The 20556-nt window shown below is 32.2% G+C and overlaps 1 protein-coding gene across 1 annotated transcript; it reads left to right on the top strand.

The window, feature by feature from the left end:
* The first annotated feature begins 11537 nt into the window (after window positions 1–11537).
* On the top strand, window positions 11538–19259 carry LOC129941315 (digestive cysteine proteinase 1). The gene is made up of 4 exons (XM_056049915.1): window positions 11538–11747; window positions 17435–18013; window positions 18070–18483; window positions 18540–19259. The coding sequence occupies exons 1-4, from the start codon at window positions 11699–11701 to the stop codon at window positions 19151–19153; spliced, it is 1656 nt and encodes a 551-aa protein (XP_055905890.1). The 5' UTR covers window positions 11538–11698; the 3' UTR covers window positions 19154–19259.
* The last annotated feature ends 1297 nt before the right edge of the window (window positions 19260–20556 follow it).

The raw sequence follows: 20556 nt of genomic DNA, 5'->3' as shown, positions 1-20556 counted from the left end.
TTATATTACTTTTTTTTTGTAAAAAGAATATTAGTTATTATCTAGTCTGTAAATATAAAATTTTACATATCTGAATATTTAAGTTTAATAAAAAATAAACTTTTTCTTAAAATAATTTGATTTAATTTTTCTTCACTTTTTGTCACAAAAATTTTCCTTGGACAGATATTGGTTTAAGTTTTTGTTCCAGACAATACGCAAGCTGTCAACTGTCATACAAAAGTGTATACATATTTGACCGCAAAAATAATGTTTGGAGTATTTTGACAGGTTCATAACATAAACGACTAGTTGACATTTCGAAAATTTGTGCAATAAAGTTTTTCCAGTGCGTGTTTAGCTCAGATGCCAGTTACTCGTATATATATATAGACAAACATTATTAATGTCTATTACACATCAGACATGTTTATGAAAAGTCGTTAGCTTTGCAAGTATCTACAAATTTTGAATTCAAAATACAAGCGAGGAATACTTCAATTTGGAATTTATTATTCTTGTACCTGAAAGTAACTGTCAAATTTTCATTTGATTTGCTTTGTGAATATATTTTTTTTCTGATCATACCCTAAACTGTCAAACTAAAATCAGTTTTTCTTTTTTCTGTTCAGTGTGTTCTAATCTTCAAAGTTGTTTTAGTTTTTTTCGTTCTGGGAATGGTTTACGAGTGTTCAGAAAATTTTAAACAAAACGATTAAATTTTGTGATAAATAAATAAATAATGTACTTCAATAATTTATTTATTAATGAAAAAACAACTATTTATAAAAGTTGTTCCGGCTAAAATAAAATATTCGTTTAAATTAAAAGTTCATAATTGAATAATTGAAAATGTATTGCAATATTCATGTCACTAAAAGTTATAATTTGTAAGTATATGTCATTTATTTATTTATTTAAAACTACCATATTTTTATTTGCATTTATGAACACTTTTTCGCACCGTGGAACTGTGGTATAGCACTTTTTCTATTCATTACTAGTTGTGCTTATAAATTCAACCAAGAACTGTCAAAATAAACCGAAAGAAAAAATCAATTAAGTTGATTTGGGGGACTCACATTTTCAAATATGTTTGAAAAATATTATTTGATGGATAGAAATCATTAGCGTTCAAATTCGTCCAACATGCTGTCAAAAGTCACTTTCGATTTAAATTTAGACCGATAAATAATAGATCGAAATATCAATGAAATTTATGAAAATCAAGAAATTTCACCAATTTTGTATCTGTCAAATCTAAGAAAAAAAATAAATAATCTCAAAATATATAAATATTTGACAATTCGTTTTAAGGAGCGTTTACATTTTAAAATTCGAGTTGATTAAACCTCATTGTTTTATTTCGTTTAGTCTTTATTTTTGTTCAGAGCTCACTGAGGAGGTTTGAAGTTAGTTTAGGGTACGAAAAATAAAAATACAAGTTATGTGCCCTGATATGCAAGAGCTTAAAAGAAACGCAGTCTCTTTTTGTCAGATCCTGCTTCATTACTGTCCACTTTATTTACACCTGTCAAAATAAAATAAATGATACAGGGTTGTCCATTTTGCGGTTTAAAGTTAAACGTTAATAGAACACATATAAAATATTTGTTGTCATTATATTTTAACTTACCATGGGAAATTATTGTAATGGGTCCGATTTGTCGATCTGAAAATTTTGACATTTCTCGACGTTTCAAGGTCCCTAGAGTCCAAATAAAAGATTTTTAGAAAAACTTCTGTGCGTGCGTGCGTGTTTCTTTCGTTGTCCATAGCTCAAAAAAACAAGAAGAGATATCGACTTCAAATAAATTTTGTTATACAGATAATAAGGCAGAAAGATGCAGAAAGGGCTCTCAACAAAATTGCGTGCTTGGTTTTTTTGCCATAGCAGTTTGAAAAATAGGTGAACATTTTGGTTAACCCTAAATATCACATGAAACAAAAACGCTAGCGAAATGAATTAAATTTCATATAATATATTGTAACGTTATATCAGAGAAGTATATTTTTTGAAGAAAATCCATTTAACGGTTTTTTTATAAATCAAAAAAACTGAAAAAATTGTCACATCCAAAATTTTACGACTAAAATATGATTTCATCTCCTAAACAATTTTGTGGAACGAAGAATAATGTTTTTGACATCTGATAGAATTTTGAGAAAAATCGAATTGACAGTTTTTTTACAAAAAAATTAAAAACATTAATAAAAATTAACAAAAGTTGTTAAAAATTGATTTTCGACTCAAATATCTTTTTAGAAATTGTAGGTGTTGGCTTCAAACTAATTTTAACTTATAAGAAATATTATTTTCAACATTCAGTAAAATTTTGAAAAAAATCGAATTGACAGTTTTTGTACAAAAAATTAAAAACCTAAAAAAAAACATTAACAAAAGTTGGTAAAAATTGATTTTCGGCTCAAAAAGCTTTTCAAAAATTAAACATATTTGCTTCAAACTTATTTTATTTCACAGAAAACATTGTTTTCGATATTCAGTAATTTTTATATAAAAATCCAACAGTCCGTTTTTTCATAAAAAATAAAATCTACAAAAAAATAGTACGCAAATTTGGTAAAAATTGATACGAGTACATATAGACAAACTTTTAAGCAAGACAAATCGACAGGCGGGATGGGAAGTTATCAGTGTGGGTCTCATCCCAGCCTCTTTTTTTAGATGAAATGTCCTCTCTTCAATTACTTGAGGATTCTCAGAACCCCAAATACAATATTGCCTATTGTTCAAGCCCTCATTCGACGTACGTATCTACGAACTTGTGAATGATCAGCTGGCTTCAGGTGTTGTGTGGGCTGAACTTTATATGGATGTTGGTATATAGATCCCAATGCAAAGTATGCCATAATGTGCCATGAGACAATTCTAATTCCTGAGAACGACGAGGAATCGACGCATTAGTGTCTTTAACAACACTTTTACTTACATCAGCGATATTTTCAGTGGTACGAGCTAAACGATGATGCACAGGCCTTACAATATCTGTAACCAATCTAGTCTCTTCAAATTTCTTTACAATTGGTCCAATTGCTTGCAAAGTTGGAAGATTATGTAAACAATAACTCTCATCTTAAAGCACGACATGTAGCTGTGGCAAAATCGCCATTTTTGTAGTGGGTTTTCAAAAATTTTTAAGCGATGTGCGATAGTTAAGCGGTCCATTTTCGTAAATGTCAAATTTTAATTGAAAAAAATAACAACTTAGTTTGACATATGTCGAGTTCCAGCCCTATACTTTTGAAACCGCAAAATTGATAACCAATTTTTCATGAAAGTGTCCTGTCAGAATTTTGAGAATAGAATATAACATTATTAGCCTAGACATGAAAAATACAAACTAGCCAAAATACCGGTATAACAATCCTGACAACAAATTTTTAATTATGTATACATATATGTTTCAATTATGAAAATCAGTAATAGCTTTTACTTGTTCCCAAATCAAAAAGAAATTAATTTATTTTCTTAAAAGAAAACGCCAATTGTTTCACTCACTGTCTCTTTAAAAACGTTCATTTTCTTACCAACAGATAAAGCAATACTTCAATCTATTGTAAAATTCTCTCTAAAAATGTGAAAAATGGTGTTTTTTAAAGACAAAGTAAGACAAGTAATACTCGCACTTCCAGGAATGCTCATCAGTTTACCCTTGAGCTCAATTTCGGGCGTACTGTTAAGTATAGAGATTCTTTCTTGAATCGCACATCGAGAATGTGGAATGCTTTAGCCAACTCTGTTTTTTCCTCCCATTTCGATGTTCAGAACTTTAAGACCAATGTGCACCGGTATCTCCTTTGTAATCCTTCCCTATTTTCCTAATGCTCGCACTGTGTTTAAATATAAACATATAAAGGGTACTAATAACCCCTTGAGTGCCTGCAAATTATAAAAAAAAAAAAAAAAAAAAAAAGCAGTGTAACAAGTTCAATTGAAATTCTACTAAGTCTACTTTTAGGCATTTTGAATTTATGTACCCTAACAATAGTCTACTTTTTCTGTCCACAAATATTTTTTTGTATTTGTTCATCCTAAAAGCAAACTTACATTTTATCATTTTCTGAGTGAAAACACAAATACGATATTGTTAAATACGGTATCGTAAAAAATTTGAGATATAATTGAAAAAGAACAATTTCATTAATTTAAAAAAAGAGGCTGGGATGTGACCCACACTGAAAACTTCCCATCCCGTCTGTCGATTTGTCTTGCTTAAAAGTTTGTCTATATGTACTCGTATCAATTTTTAAAAAATTTGTATATAAAAATTTATATAAAAATTACTGAATATCGAAAACAATATGTTCTGTGAAATAAAATAAGTTTGAAGGTAATATTTTTAATTTTTGAAAAGCCATTTGAGTCAAAAGTAAATTTTTACCAACTTTTATACATTTTTGCTTTGTTTTTATTTTTTGTAAAAAAACTGTAAATTAAATTTTTCTCAAAATTTGTCCTAATGTTGAAAACAATATTTCTTATAAGTAAAAATTACTAAGAAGCTATTATCTCAAAGTTTTGAAAAGATATTTGAGTCGAAAATCATTTTTTACCAACTTTTATTAATTTTTTTTAGGTTTCTATTTTTTGTAAGAAAACTGTCAATTCGATTTTTCTCAAAATTTTATCAGATGTCAAAAACATTGTTCTTCGTTGCACAAAAATTGTTTTGGAGATGAAATCATATTTAGGTCGTAAAATTTTGGAGGTGACAAATTGATTTATAAAAACACCGTTAAATGGATTTTTTTCAAAAAATATACTTCTTTGAAATCACGCTACAATATATTATGTAAAATTCAACTCAAGTCTCTAGCGTTTTTGGTTCGTAAGATATTTAGGGTTAACCAAAATTTTCACCTTTTTTTCAAACTGCTATGGTAGAAAAAACCACCCACGCAATTTTCTTGAGAGCCCTTTCTGCATCTCTCTGCCTTATTATCTCTTTTAACAACATTTATTTGAAATCGATATCTCTTCTGGTTGTTGAGCTATGGACGACGAAAAAAACGTCGCGAACGTACGGACGTACGTACGGACGTACGGACGTACGAACGTACGTACACACGCACGCACAGACATCATTCTAAAAATCTTTTATTTCGACTCTAGGGACCTTGAAACGCCGAGAAATGTCAAAATTTTCAATTTGACAAACCGGACCCATTACAATAACTTCCTATGGGAAGTTAATAAAGACGTTTACGATAGTGGGGCAATGGTTCTAAACAATCATTTTAATCCCACCTTATTTAAATTTAAATCAATTGATGAACAGTTTAAGTTATATAAAATGGTCATTCGACTTAAAGCTTTATTCTTTCCATAATTAGTTCTATGGAAGTCAATATGTATAAAGTCAAATTTACGCAGATAATGAGTTCCACCTTGGTAATTTAAATGTACACAAGATAGCAAATAAGGTGCATCAATTTTACCATTAATGAGTTGATGAAGAAATATTAAGTCATTATTAACACGCCTTTGATGGAGAGATTGCAATTAAAGAAGCTGAATACAATGTTTATAGGGAGGCAGATCATAAGGATCATCCCAAGAAAGACCCTTTAGGGCAAAGCGAATGAAATTATGTTGAATTGATTCAATACGTTTTCTATGAATTTCGTAATAGAGAGTCCATAATTGCGAAGCATATTCAAGATGAGGACGAACATGGCAACAATACAAAAAAAGAGTAACATAGTGATCATTGAACTCCTTTGCCCAGCGTTTTATAAAACCAAGCATAGAACTTGCCTCATTAACAATAAAATGAATGTGATGTGTAAACTCGTAAGTTGGAACAGAAATGTACACCTAAATCTTTAAATGTGGAGACGCGACAGAGTTATTGCTGTGATATACAATAATCAAATACACACTACCGATTCGTTTTTTAGTAACAGTAATCGTCTGGCATTTTAAAGGGTTGAGTGAAAGGCTATTTTTCCCACACCAAAATATGAAACTATCAATGTCGGCCTGTTAAAGAATACGATCATGGGTGGACTTTATTATTTTGAAAATCTTCATGTCGTCAGCAAAAATGAGAAGTTCACTTGAGCGCAGACATGACGATACATCGTTAATAGACAGGATGAACAGAAAAGGGCCAAGATGGCTTCCCTGGGGAACACCAGATTGAACAACAAAAGGTTCTGAAAGACAATTTCTAAATTTTACCTCATAGGATCTGTTTTCAAGGTATGATTTAATCCAAGCTAAGAAAAATAATGGAAAACCAAGAGCTTTGAGTTTAAATAAAATAATTCCGTGGCTAAGTTGGTCAAAAGCATTAGTAAAATCCGTGTATACACAGTCAACTTCATAACCTTGTTCTAAAGCGTTTGAACATATGTTTGAGAATGTGAGGAGATTAGTAACGGTTGACCTTTTTTTTACAACACCATGTTGCTGTTCGCAAATGAGATTTTTACTAAAAATCCGACACTTTCACAAACAACTTGTTCAAATAATTTAGGAATGCAAGAAAGCTTTGCAATAGGCCTGTAGTTTGTTATAACCGCCTCGTTACCTTTGTTAACTTCCCATAGGAAGTTATTGTAATGGGTCCGGTTTGTAAAATTGAAAATTTTGACATTTCTCGACGTTTCAAGGTCCCTAGAGTCGAAATAAAAGATTTTTAGAAAGATGTCTGTGCGTGCGTGTGTACGTACGTTTGTACGTCCGTACGTCCGTACGTTCGCGACGTTTTTTTCGTCGTCCATAGCTCAAGAACCATAAGAGATATCGACTTCAAATAAATTTTGTTATACAGATAATAAGACAGAAAGATGCAGAAAGGGCTCTCAAGAAAATTGCGTGGGTGGTTTTTTTACCATAGCAGTTTGAAAAAAAGGTGAAAATTTTGGTTAACCTTAAATATCTTACGAACCAAAAACGATAGAGACTTGAATTAAATTGTATATAATATATTGTAACGTGATACCAAACAGGTATATTTTTTGAAAAAAATCAATATAACGTTTTTTTTTATAAATCAATAAAACTGAAAAAAAAAATTTGTCACCTCCAAAATTTTACGACTGAAATATGATTTCATCACCAAAACAATTTTTGTTCAACGAAGGATAATGTTTTTGACATCTGATAAAATTTTGAGAAAAATCTAATTGACAGTTTTTTTTACAAAAAATAAAAACCTAAAAAAAAATGTATAAAAGTTGATAAAAATTGATTTTCGACTCAAATATCTTTTCAAAACTTTGAGATATTGGCTTTAATTTACTTTTATCTTTCAAAACATCTTATTGTCAACATTCAGTTGAAGTTTGAAAAAAATCGAATTGACAGTTTTTTTACAAAAAATAAAAACCTAAAAAAAGTTTATAAAAGTTTGTAAAAATTGATTTTCGACTCAAATATCTCTTTAAAAATTTTAAATATTGGCTTCAAACTAATTTTATCTTATAAGAAATATTGTTTTCAACAGTTGGTAAAATTTTTAAAAAATTCGAATTGACAGTTTTTTTTACAAAAAATAAAACTCTAAAAAAAAACAATACTAAAACTTGGTAAAAATTTACTTTCGGCTAAAAGAGCTTTTCAAAAATTAAAAATATTGGCTTCAAACTTATTTTATTTCAGAGAAAATATTGTTTTTAATATTCAGTAATTTTTATATAAAAATCCAACAGTCCGTTTTTTTCATAAAAAATAAAATCTACAAAAAATAGTGCGCAAATTTGGTAAAAATACATATAGACAAACTTTTAAGGAAGACAAATCGACAGACGGGATGGGAAGTTATCAGTGTGGGTCGCATCCCAGCCTCTTTTTGAAAATTGGTGTTAGAAATGACTTCTTCCATGTACTGGGAAATTTGCCTGTTTTTAGAGAAAGTTTAAATAAGAACGTAAGGGGTTCAACTAAAGCATTACTACACTTTTTTAATAGTATTGGGGGAATACCATCGGGACCTGCTGAGCAGTCATCATTAAACGCGGATAAAAGATCAAAGGACCGTACTCTGTAGCACAGGGATGTGACTACATCTAGTTTGTGAAAAGGAGTAAAGATTATGAAAATATACTTCATCAACTTCTTCAGGGTGATTATAAAATGATTCACGGAAATTTGTTCCGAAAGCGTTACAGATATCAACAATTTGATCTAATGGAAGGTTCTTGTAAGTGAAGTTAACTGGGAAGACATCTAATTTTTTCTTTAAGTTTACAAGTTTCCAAAATTGTTTAGGTTCAAAGCGGGTGCCCATATCATTAACATAAATAGCATATACAAAATTAGGAAGAGACTTAAATTTGTTAAAAAGTTCAACATAGAAAGAGAAGTTGATTGGAGACAGAGTTTTGAAATAAGTTTCCCATACCTTATTTCTTTTGTTACGCAGTAAACGCAATTCTTTCGTGTACCAAGGGTGGCTAAGGTTTGTATTTCTTGATTTCTTTAAAGGTACATTTTTTCCAAACAATTATTGAGGATCTTATAAGAATTTGAAACGTCAGTATTAAAAAATTCTAAAGTATTGACAATTCCAAAAAAGGTTAAATCTTCAGACAACAACTGACTTCTGAAGTCAAAACTATATAAGATATCAATGGAATTACTGGGTTTAGTAAGGTGATTACTTAAGTCAAGAAAAATGTCCAGGGGGGAAGTTATATTTATCAATATAAGTAATTTCTGACATAGATTCTAGAACAAGAGTGCTAATAGCGTGGGAAAAAATACTAAAACGAAAATTCAATTTTTTGAGTTTTTAATACAGCTTGTTTGCTGTAAGTCAGTAAGAACGATTTTATCGAGAAGAGATAGTTCTATTATGAAGAAAAAAGAAAGGCTTCGAGTTAGAATTCGTCTTCGGATGGAATCCAGTGAATGTGTGGTAGATTAAAATCACCTAGAAAATATTGGTGTCCGAGCAGGACAAACTGATAAGAAAGTCTAATGCCAAGGAGTGTTAGCTATAAACAGACTATTGGAAATGGAATCGAAGAACGTAGGATTCGTTATTATTTTGAAAGAGGAAACAAAGATATTTGGTTTACTGATCTTAGTACACCTAATGGATGAGCTACAAGGTATGCTCTTGGTAGAAACTAAGGGAGATGTAAAAATATTTGTTGGTTTCAAGACAGCTTTGATAGGGAGGTAATTGTTTATTACTGTAACGGAGTCGCTGCTGGGAGGTGAATTTAAGGGATATGGGGAATTCCGGTGGGATCTGTAAGTATTGGGGTGATGTTGACATTTGTTATTTTTGAGTGGAGGGTAGAATTTCTATCAAGCTCAGAGTTTTCTCGGATTCTTTTTTTAGCCGTTTTTTTTTGTTTGTCAGGTACACTTTCTGGGTTACTAACACCAGAAACTGATTGGGTGAGAATATCTTCACCTGCAGAAGAGAAATTGGAAGGAATATTGGGTTGTAGTAAATCATTTGTCGAAATAGAACTATCAACCATGATCTTGATTGCAGAGTATTCATTTACCTTGCAAACTGCAGTGTTGAATGACTTTAGTAGCACTTCAAAATCTTTAGAAAGTTTTAAAGTTTAGCCTTAGGTAGGTAGAAATGGCGATCTCAAGGCAACCTAGCCTGAGATCCAATTAGCGCTGTAGTGCGCCGTTTTGAAACCAAAAACTCGTTTGACCTGTGATTGAAAGGGACAAATGTATAGAGAAGCTTCATAGCGATTATGTTAGAGCCATTTTGTCGCATTGAGAAAAAAGATTAGGTCTCTAATCTTTGTCTCAGATAGCTCATCAAGATCGTGAAAGAATGTTTTCACAAAGAATTTCATTCTAGTGTTTGCCCAAGCAGAACATTTGCAGAGGAAATTGATTATCGTTTCACTTTCTCTTTGGTCACTACAACTACGGCAAAAGGTCTTGTAGGAGATACCCAACTTCTCCGCATGAACCACTATAGGCCAATGTCCTGTACAAACCGCAACAATCCTGGCTATGTCTTGCTTTGGCCTGCAAAGAAGATCGTTTGTACGGGTTTTATTATAGGTGGGCCATATCTTCCTAGATATAATGCAGTTGGATAAATTGCTCCACCTTCGGTTTGATATAGTTTGATAGATAGAAAATATTTTACCCTTCATAGCACCAAGAGGAATGTTAACCATTTCCGCAAGTTAGCTATGAAGGGCCGATCCTTGCCTGGCTAGCTCGTCAGCCCGTTCACATTCACGATACCACTATGGCCCGGAACCCAGATCAGGGTGACACCGAGGTTAATATTCAGGCTCGCAAGCTCATCGCGACATTGCTGGACCAATTTAGATGAGGATATGGCCGAGTTAATGGCTTTGACAGCTGCCTGACTGTCTGTAAAGATAGCCACATTTCGGTTTTGGATTGGGTTTTGTTTAAGTATCTTACATGCCTCCCTTATTGCCAGCAGTTCAGCCTGAAAAACGCTAGTAAAGTCAGGAAGCCTAAAGGATCTGGCTACATTTAGGGACTCAGAAAAAATCTCTGAACTATCTCCGCACTCCATCTAAAATATGTATTTAATAAAAAGGTCAATTGGTAGAAGATCCAAAATAACGTTTAAGGCGTCCGTTGGGCAAGTACGCATAGCCCCTGTGGTGCCCACGGAAGATGTTCTCTGAACCTTTTTTAGCTTATCAATATTAAAGGCTTTGCTAAGAGCCTGATACCAATAGCACCAAATCATCCGCATATGCTACCGCTCCATATCTCTCTAATTTAACGAGAATTGTATCCATAGGGTGTTCCCCTACTCACTTGTTTTGTTGCGATTTTATTGCCTAGAGTGGCTCGAATCTTCCTACCACTGAGCATGGAAATAATTCATTCTCGAATGAAGTCTTCTACAAAAAACTTAACGAGCGATTGTTCTATAGTCAGCCTTAAAAGAAGACATTTTAAAATCTAGTTGGGATACAGAGAGCTTATGGTAGTCGTGACAGTACCAATAAGCAAATTTCGAATTGGCTATTTTTTCAATAAATCTATTCCTTGAACCAAGGCATTTTACATGGTAAATATTACCACAAGCTCCAAAACAGGCAAATAGAGTATTATTATTGTAACCATCTTGGCAGTTTATATTGTAGCAATCCAGATTTTACAAATAAGTGTTAAATGAGATAAATAATAAATAATTAAGATATATTTAAATACAAATTTGATATAGGAAATCCATTGAAAACGAATTTGAAAAAGGATTCCCAACTGTGAACTAAAGGTTCATTGTTTTGAAATATTACTTTTGCGTACTCAAGTTAAGGTGTCGTTCCTGTTAGAATATTACTTTAAAAAAATTCATTCTAAAAGTTCCAAAAGCTAAATGCTTACTAAATGCTCCTATAAACAAACTATACCCCATTAGCCCTAGTCTCCCCTATCTCGCTCCACGACCGGGACTTGCAATCAATTAATTTTTGTACTCCTATTATGTTCCCGCAAATTCTCTGCACTGTACTGTACTAAAAGATCAGTTGAGCTGAGATTTGAGAATTGAGATTTTGATTTGCGATAGAAGTGAACTCTGAATTGTTGTGGAATAAAACCGCATTTAATTCTCAAAAAATTCAGTTGCTGTATAGCTCTCGTTTAAAGAAGACTTCAGTTTTAAAAATAATTGTTTTAATAATATTCTAAGCAAATAAAAGAAAATTATAGTTGTTTAATAAAATTATTCAACTTAATAATTTCACTATCAAATCCTCTTTTTTTGCAATGAGGTCGTTTTGTGTGTTTGCTGTTACTTTGGCGCTGGTTGCTTCAGGTAATTATTTAAATTTTTTAAATCTATTAACATCAAATTAATAAAATTATGTTTAGTTATATGAGTGATTGAAGTTGTTTGCTTAGTGGTTATTTTAAGTACAAAGCTTAGTGCAAATATTTGACATTAATTAATTGATTAATTCATCTTTCATCTCAATGTCCAGACACAAAAAGAAAATTGATAAGAATATGAATTTAACAGAATTATCATTTGATACGAATAATTTGTTTGTTGTTTTTGTAAATATGATTAAATTTGCGGTCAATACTATTAGGTACCTACTCCGCCGTCTTGGGCCTTTTGTTGTCGTGATCTGATTTTATTTATATGCAAATAAACATTTTGTTTTATTTTTGATAGATAATAAATACTTCGAGAAAGGGAAATAATATATTTTTAATTCTTCCATTTAGGTTCATATATATAAGAAAAAAACGGATTATATACCCGCGTTGTGATAATACAGTAATTTAATACAGTTCTTATACACTTGAGAGATGTTGTTTTAAGAAAATAACGGTTCATTCATCTCTGGACATGATTAATTTGATGATTCGACGATTTCACAATTTCAATAAATTAATTTGAATGGGGGTTGTTTGGATTGTTAGAATTCTATCCAATTGTACCAAATTATCCCCAAATTAAGGAACCATCCAATGGCGAATTTAAGGAAGACGTGTGGTTGTGAAGGCCAAGACAACACCACTAAATATAAAAGTTTCTAGGGATTAGTTGAGTTTATAAACAATGATTTTATGTGAAGGTTTCTTACGATAGTTTTTAAAAAATTTAGATTTTATGAAACCGTCCTAAAACTCAAACTATAGAAAAACTATAACTTAACTCAAGTTGCCTAAAGAAAAAGTTTTTACTGCATTCTAAATTTTTTGAAACTCATCTATAGATCTATTTCAGTTTTTAGAGCATATTTAAAGATTTTACCGAGCATGATATTGTTAAATTTTCAAAAAATATTTGTTTGCTTTTTTGCCATACACATTGTATTTTTAAAAATATTCTGTGAAAATATCAAGTCGAAATTTCGAATAGTCTTAGAATGACAGAGCTCTGAAAAGCAAACTCTAGTGGATATAAAATGACCTGTTTGGGTCTTTTCTCATAATAAGATCTTGCTGACATTAGGCAGGTTCAGACAAAATAGGAGACTTTATTTGCAGTCAACTGCATTCTTTGAACTCAAATTTTGACTACGCCAACTAGTTAGTTTTCCAAGTGTCATGAATTTCAATTTTAGAACTTTATTTTACTAACCTCTACTTCCAGTCAATCTTACAAAAAGTACCAAAGACATAATTTTCTACAAAACACTCCTCAGGCACGCTACAAGTCCATTAAGATCTATATTTTGTATTGTAAAGAAATAACACTTATTTCTTTTCCAATTTGGCAAGGAACCTTTTTACAAAAAAAAAAAACATTTAACTATAGAGACAATAAATAAAATACAGAGTAATAAAGTTCAGTTTTCAGTTGAATGAGAAAACATTATCAACTGTCATTTTGACATAACTAAACTTGACTTGATAGGTAGGGAAATTTTTCTTAACTAACTTGCCAGTCAACTTTCCAATACAGTAATTTTTTGTCAGCTGGTCAATGCGATACTCGAAACTTACCTTAGTTTAAAGTACCTTATGTCTTCTGAACACATCCATTAGCTGCGTCCAATCTTAAAGTATCAAGATACCTTTTTGTAAGTGTCTTAGGTGTAAGGAATGTGACATTTTAAAGGCAATAAAATTAACTTCTTTCATAACTACGGCATTTTATAAGATATTGGGCGCGTTCAGACGACATAAGGATCTTGAAAGTTAGGAAAGTTTCTAGAATCTGATTGGCCAGCTGCCAAAAAATTACCTTCCAACTAAGGCAACTTTAATGGAAAGTTGACTGGAATGTAAGTCAAGAAAAATCCACCTTACTATTGAGTCAAGTCTACTTCTATCAAAATGACAGTTGCTCATGTTTTTCCATTCAACTGAAAGCTGACTGCAAATGAAGTCCCTTATGTTGCCTGAACCTGCCCAATATTGGCCGAACTGTCAAAAGCCTTCCAATAACTTCCGATAAGGTGACAATTGCCGATTTTCTATCAAGTGAAAACTGTTCGCTTACACAGTTGGTTGATTGTATCCAAATATTAAAACATTTTTTTATTGAAAATTGGCTGACAATTGCCAAAAGCTTTTTGTCTTCCAGTAAATAATTTTACGTCCCAGCCGGTTGGAAAATTCGGAGACAATTTTCTCCACAGAAAATATGAAATGAATCTATGTTAGAATTAAAAACAACAGGTAGTGCAAAAATATTTTAGAAATATAAAAAAGTGAAACACTTAAGCCTATCACGAAATCCGTACGTACGTAATGCAAAATTGTATGAGATTTTGGACTACAAACTTATCTGGTGATAATTTTTTCGGGGATAGTGGAATTCGTAATAGGACTATCTTGTAAATTTGATGACAATTGACTGCCAATTTTTTTTCTGTCACTTTTGACGAAAAATCTGCGAATACTGAAATATCCTTCAATCGTTTAAACTGAACTTTAATCAAGATAAAGGTATATAACTAGCCAAGCCTTATAATGTCAAAATGATAGTTGATTATGTTTTTTTCACTTACTGCAAGCTCTGATTTAATGGGCAGGTTCAGGCAACATAAGGGACTTAATTTGTAGTCAAATTTATTCTTTGAACGTAAATTTTGACCAAAGCAACAAGTTAGTTTTTCAAGTGTCACGAATTTCAAATTCAGAACTTTACTCTGCAAACCTTTACTTTAAGTTCATAGTACAAAAAGTACCAAACAAATTATTGTCTACACAACACTCCTCAGGCAAGCTACAAGTCCATTACGATTTGTATTTTGCACTTTAAAGAAATATTCCTTATTTCTTTTCCAAATTGTCAAGGAAACCTTTTACCCAAAACATTAAATTAAGCTGTTCAGATATTATATAAATCATACATAGATTAATAAAGTTATGCTTTAAGTTGAATCAAAAAACATGATCAACAACATTTTGATAGAAGTAGACTTGACTTAAAAGTTAGTGAGATTTTTCTTGACTAACTTTCCAATCAACTTTCCATTTAAATTGCCTTAATTGCCGAATGTTTTTTTTAAAGGGGGTTCCTTGACAAATTTGAGAAGGAATTAGTAATATTTCCTTACAACACAAAATGGAACTAATGATAGACTCGTATCTTGCATGAGGAGTTTTATTTTGCAGACAATAAAAGTTGTTGGTACTTTTTGTACGATCTAGTTAAGGTAGAGGTACATACATGAAGTAAAGCAAGTTGATATCTGAAACCAAAAAGTTAGGTCTTAATTTAAGTTCTGAAGCGTTAAGGTATCAAGTTCCGGAGCTACTTCGCAAATCATAATATTTGTGGTCACCTCAATTTTTCTACGTCCAAATTCTACCAGAAGTTATATTGATATTTGAATTCAAAAACGGTATTTTTGTCTTCCTCATTTCTTAAATTTTTGATCGAAATATGCAAAAGAGCTTTAATGAAGAAATTGATTTTTAACTTAACATAGGAAGTTGTTGTAATGAGTCCGATTTGTCAAACTGAAAATTTTGATATTTTTCTCGACGTTTCAAGGTCCCTAGAGTCGAAATAAAAGATTTTTTGAAAGATGTCTGCTCGTAAGTGTATACGTCCGTACGTTCGCAATGTTTTTTAAGACGTCCACAGCTTAAGAACAAGAAAAGATATCGACTTCAAATAAATTTTGTTATACCTATAATAATGCAGAAAGACGCAGAAAGGGCTCTCAAGAAATTTAAGTGGGTGGTTTTTTTTTACTATAGCAGTTTAAATACCCTAAATATCTAATGAAACAATGACGCTAGAGACTTGAATTAAATGATATATTATTTTGTAACATGATACCAAACCAGTATATTTTTCATATAAAATCCAATTAACGTTTTTTTATAAATCAAAAAAAAAAAATTGAAAACAAAAAAAAAATTAATTAAAAATGATTTCATCTCCAAAACAATTTTGTGCAACGAAAAATAGCGTTTTTAACATCTGGTAAAATTTTGAGAAACACAAAATCAAAGTTGGTAAAAATTGAATTTCGACTCGAGATTATGGTTTCAAACTTATTTTTATAAGAAATATTGTTTTCATCATTCAGTAAAATTTTGAGAAAAATCGCATTGACAGTTTTTTTTACAAAAAATAAAAACCTAAACAAAAAAATTTAAAAAAGTTGGGAAAAATTGATTTTCGACTAATATATCTTTTCGAAACTTTGAGATATTGGCTTTATACTACATTTGTATTTTGAACAACATTTAGTAAAATTTAAAAAAAAATCGAATTGACAGTTTTTTTACAAAACACTAAAAACCTAAACTACTCAAAGTAGGTAAAAATTGAGTTTCGATTTAAATATCTTTTCAATAATTTAAGATCATGGCTTCAAACTTATTTTATCTCATAAGAAATACTGGTTTCAACATACGGAAAAATGTGTTAGTAAATTTTGAAATCTTTAAGAATAATTCAACTGACGACGTTTTTAAACCTACAAACTTTTAAGAAAGACAATTCGACAGACGGGATGCGAAGTTATCATTGTGGTTCGCATCAATTATTATTGGTTTTAAGTTTGTATAAAATGTATAAGGCTTTAGAAAAATCTTAATAAGATGTTAGATTTCAATTGTCTTATATAAATTCCAAGAGCCATTTATGCTAAATAGCTTTTTAGCATAAAATGACAAAACGGTTAGAAAGTACTTTGTATTTTCGTTAATAAATCCGTATAATGTTGAGAACGGGTATTTTTCAAAGTTGGGTAAATTGTTACATTCAATCTTTGTATTCGAAACAAACACTTAAAACTAACTTGAAAACATATTTTTAAAACCTTTATTTTTAAAACCAAAAAACAATTGTTCCAAATGTTTTTTAACTTCAACTTATGAGAATTTTCAGAAACTAATTAAGATATTAAAATGACTTCAATTGAATTTATGTGGAAGATTTGAATTTTGCAAAATCATTAATCAATTTATTGTTATGTTAAAAAGTAGTTCCTGATTTACTAAAGCCCTTAAAAACACCACATTTCGTTGTCTTTAACATTTTTCGGATGCATATTTTAAAAACCTGATGTGCTAGAGACGATTCGAATTTAGGACAACTTAATCACTTAGAAAAATATTGTTTTGGACCAAAAATAATTTTTTTCTTTCTAGAAGTATATTCTACGTTAACATTTTGCCGCTGATAAAATAATCGTTTAAGCTACTTTCAGCTCATTTAAACCTTTTCGAATTAAAAACCGAAGGAAGTTAAAATCTGCAGTTGCAGAAGTTTAACACCAAAAACTCAACAGATATACATATTGTAAAGCTGATGAGTCTTCTCTTGAAATGAATTTGTATTGAAGGTATTTAAAATAGACAGGAATGGTTGATAGTTGTAAGGCCCTGGTTCTTTACGAGCTTTTATCCCCAAAATCTCAACAAATTAGAAAAATTGTCAACTTGACCAAAAGAATATAAACTTCTATTTTTCAGGGACTAAAAAGAAAAGATTAAGAAATGAGCTATAATTTAATTAAAACAAATCCAATATCTCTTACTTAAAATTTTATATTTGTTCCATCTTGTTTCGTAATCAAGTTTCAGCAACTAAACCTCCAAGATGGGACGCCACGTACACCGTCAGTGGAACTTTGAATATTCCATATGCCGAAATCAGTGAACCCTTTTACGCTTGGTATGACAAAAACACCAATCGTTCACGTATTGATTACTACGGTGACATGGTCAAGACTTATCAACTTGCCAACGAGGATAAATATGGAACTTCATTGAAAATTGCTCCCGTCACCACATCCTCTGAATTGAATAAGGAAACTTGTCTGCTTGTAAATGGTACAGCTGAGAATGTCATTGATATTCAATCAATCTTGCCCGATGCCAAGAGTTTTGTGCTCATCGGTACCGAAACACTTCTTGGTTTGGTTTGTGATAAATTCCGTTTGGAAGAAGTGATTGGCTCGAAGAAGAACATCTATACTCTGTGGGTGCGTTACAAGAAATCTCCGAAATTCCCAGCATCTCGTCAGCCGATTCCAGTGCGATATGAGATGAAGGGCTATAATACACTTTTGGGATCCCATTATGATCATTACTATTTGGATTATGAGACTTACACAATTGACACTATTCCCAATGAGGTTTTCGAAATCAGTCCAGGTATGGTTTTCCATCTATTTGAAAAACTCATCAAATTCACTTTAACCCTCGTTTAGATATGCCATGTGTCAGCTTCCCAGGACCTGGAGTCGGACATTATGCCACATTCAATCCCATGCAGGAGTTTGTTCATCCCACCAGTGATCACCATGTTGAAATGGAATTCAAAAGGTTCAAGAGCAAGCATGGAGTTCGGTACACGAACGCCACAGAACATGAATTCCGTAAAAATATCTTCCGCCAAAATCTTCGTTACATCCACTCAAAGAATCGTGCTAAGTTGGGTTATTCCTTGGCTGTTAATCATTTGGCCGATAAGACCGAGGACGAATTAAAAGCTCGACGTGGATTCAGATCATCGGGAGTTTACAATACAGGCAAACCATTCCCCTACAGCACCCAGAAATTGAAGGACAACCTTCCAGAGCAATTCGATTGGAGACTACTTGGAGCTGTAACTCCTGTCAAGGGTAAGTTTGTAAGTTCTCGAAAGTCTCGGTTCACAGAAAAATGTCTCTTTTCGTAGATCAATCGGTTTGCGGTTCATGCTGGTCCTTTGGAACAGTTGGTGCAATTGAAGGCGCGTTTTTCCTCAAGAACGGCGGCAACTTGGTCCGACTCTCCCAACAGGCTTTAATCGATTGCTCCTGGGAATACGGCAACAATGGCTGCGATGGTGGCGAGGATTTCCGTGCCTACCAATGGATGATGAAGAACGGAGGCATTCCCACTGAAGAAGACTACGGCAGCTACTTGGGTCAAGATGGTTTGTGTCATGCCGATAGTGTTCCAAAAGTTGCCAAGATCACAGGATTCGTCAACGTCACCTCGAACGATCCTAATGCCTTTAAAATTGCTCTAATCAACAATGGACCGTTGTCAGTGGCCATTGATGCAGCACACAAGAGCTTCAGTTTCTATTCACATGGAGTGTTCTATGAACCTGAATGTAAGAATGACATTAACGGTCTTGATCATGCAGTTTTGGCGGTTGGTTATGGAAAGATCAATGGTGACGATTATTGGTTAGTTAAGAATTCATGGTCTACCTATTGGGGTAATGATGGTTATGTTCTGATGTCGGCTAAGGATAATAACTGTGGAGTTATGACTACACCAACTTATGTAGAAATAGCATAAGATCAACAATGGCGATGATCGAAGATATGCCAAAGCTTAGATAGGTTTTAAAATGTACAAGTCATTTTTTTAATATACGAAAATAAACAAAAAGGTTTTAATCAAATGTTGTTATACTTTGTCACCTTTAATCGTTTTTTACAGAAGGGTGAGTACTATTTATTAAATCAGAGTGCTTCAAACTTTATGTATCAGAAATTAAAATGTAAAACAGGTTGCAAAAACTGAGGGTAGGGCTTGAACGCTAGATAGGTTATTTCAGAAGTAAAGATTGTGAGTTTCTTACAAGAGGAAATGCCCAGAAAAATATTTTAGGACTGATATAGAAACTAGACTTCTGCTTCACTTGTGCTGACCATCAAACAAGGTACAAAATGTTAGTTGAAGTTGTATTTTTTTTTATAATTAGAAAACACTAAAAGGGTTTTTTATACCTTTAATATGCCAAAGACACAGTGTGAGCATTAGGAAAAGAGGGAAGGGTTGGATAGGAGGTGTCGGTGTACATTGGTTTTAAATTTCTGAACATTGCAATGACAGGGAAAGATAGAGCGTGGCAAGCCGTTCCACATTCGCGTAGTACGGCTAAAAATGAATCTCTGTACTTCATAGTACGGCCGAAGTTGGGCTCAAAGGGAAATTGATGGGCATTCTTAGAAGCGTGGGTATTACGGTTAAATTATTTAAGAGTAGGAATGCAACTGGCTATTTCACTAGAACATAGTCCGTTTAAATAACGGTGCAATAGGGTGAGGCAAGAAACCTTGCGTCGATGTTTGAGTGATGTAAACGAGTTGATGATGTTAATGTCACCAATCATTTTAAAATCTCTTTTTTGAATACTGTCCAAGAGGCTTTTCGATAAAAGAGCAAGATGTCAGACTTTATCAAATGCCTTTGAATATCAAGTGCAATAATCTTACATTCCCCAAAACCATGTAAAGATCTGTTTCACTGTTCGGTGCGATGAACCATGAGATCACCAGTGGACCTATTGCTACGAAAGCCATATTGCCGCTCATTAAGAAGCTTAAGTTCCTCGCGATATTTCTTAATCTGATAATTAATCAGCGTTTCCATGACCTTAGAAAGAAGGGACGTTAGTGCTATCGTTCGGTAATTTGTGGGAGAAGAAGATTCGCAATTTTTTTTGATTTACTGAACAAATGCAGTTTTCCAACTACTCGGAACCAGCCCAGAAGAATAGGATAGATGGAAAAGCTTAAGCAGTTGTTTTTTTAACGTGGAAGAACTCTCGCCACAGTTCGAGTACGAAAAAATATTGGTCCCATAGAACTATTTACGCGTTCAAGAACCGGGATAGTCATTACATCTGGTAAGGTGGAATTTTTATGGCGAACTGCCTTGCAAATAAGTTGGCTTTATCAATAGAGCTAACTAAA

The sequence above is a fragment of the Eupeodes corollae genome, chromosome 1, assembly GCF_945859685.1.
Source record: "Eupeodes corollae chromosome 1, idEupCoro1.1, whole genome shotgun sequence".
In the NCBI taxonomy this organism is placed as follows: Eukaryota; Metazoa; Arthropoda; class Insecta; order Diptera; family Syrphidae; genus Eupeodes; species Eupeodes corollae.
This window is presented reverse-complemented; position numbering and strand designations above follow the sequence as displayed.

Excerpts from the sequence above, each read along its gene's own strand:
- LOC129941315 (XM_056049915.1), top strand. The coding sequence starts at position 11,699 with ATGAGGTCGTTTTGTGTGTTTGCTGTTACTTTGGCGCTGGTTGCTTCA. Across the intron at positions 18,014-18,069 it reads GGTTTTCGAAATCAGTCCAG|ATATGCCATGTGTCAGCTTC; the intron begins GTATGGTTTTCC and ends ACCCTCGTTTAG. Across the intron at positions 18,484-18,539 it reads AGCTGTAACTCCTGTCAAGG|ATCAATCGGTTTGCGGTTCA; the intron begins GTAAGTTTGTAA and ends CTCTTTTCGTAG.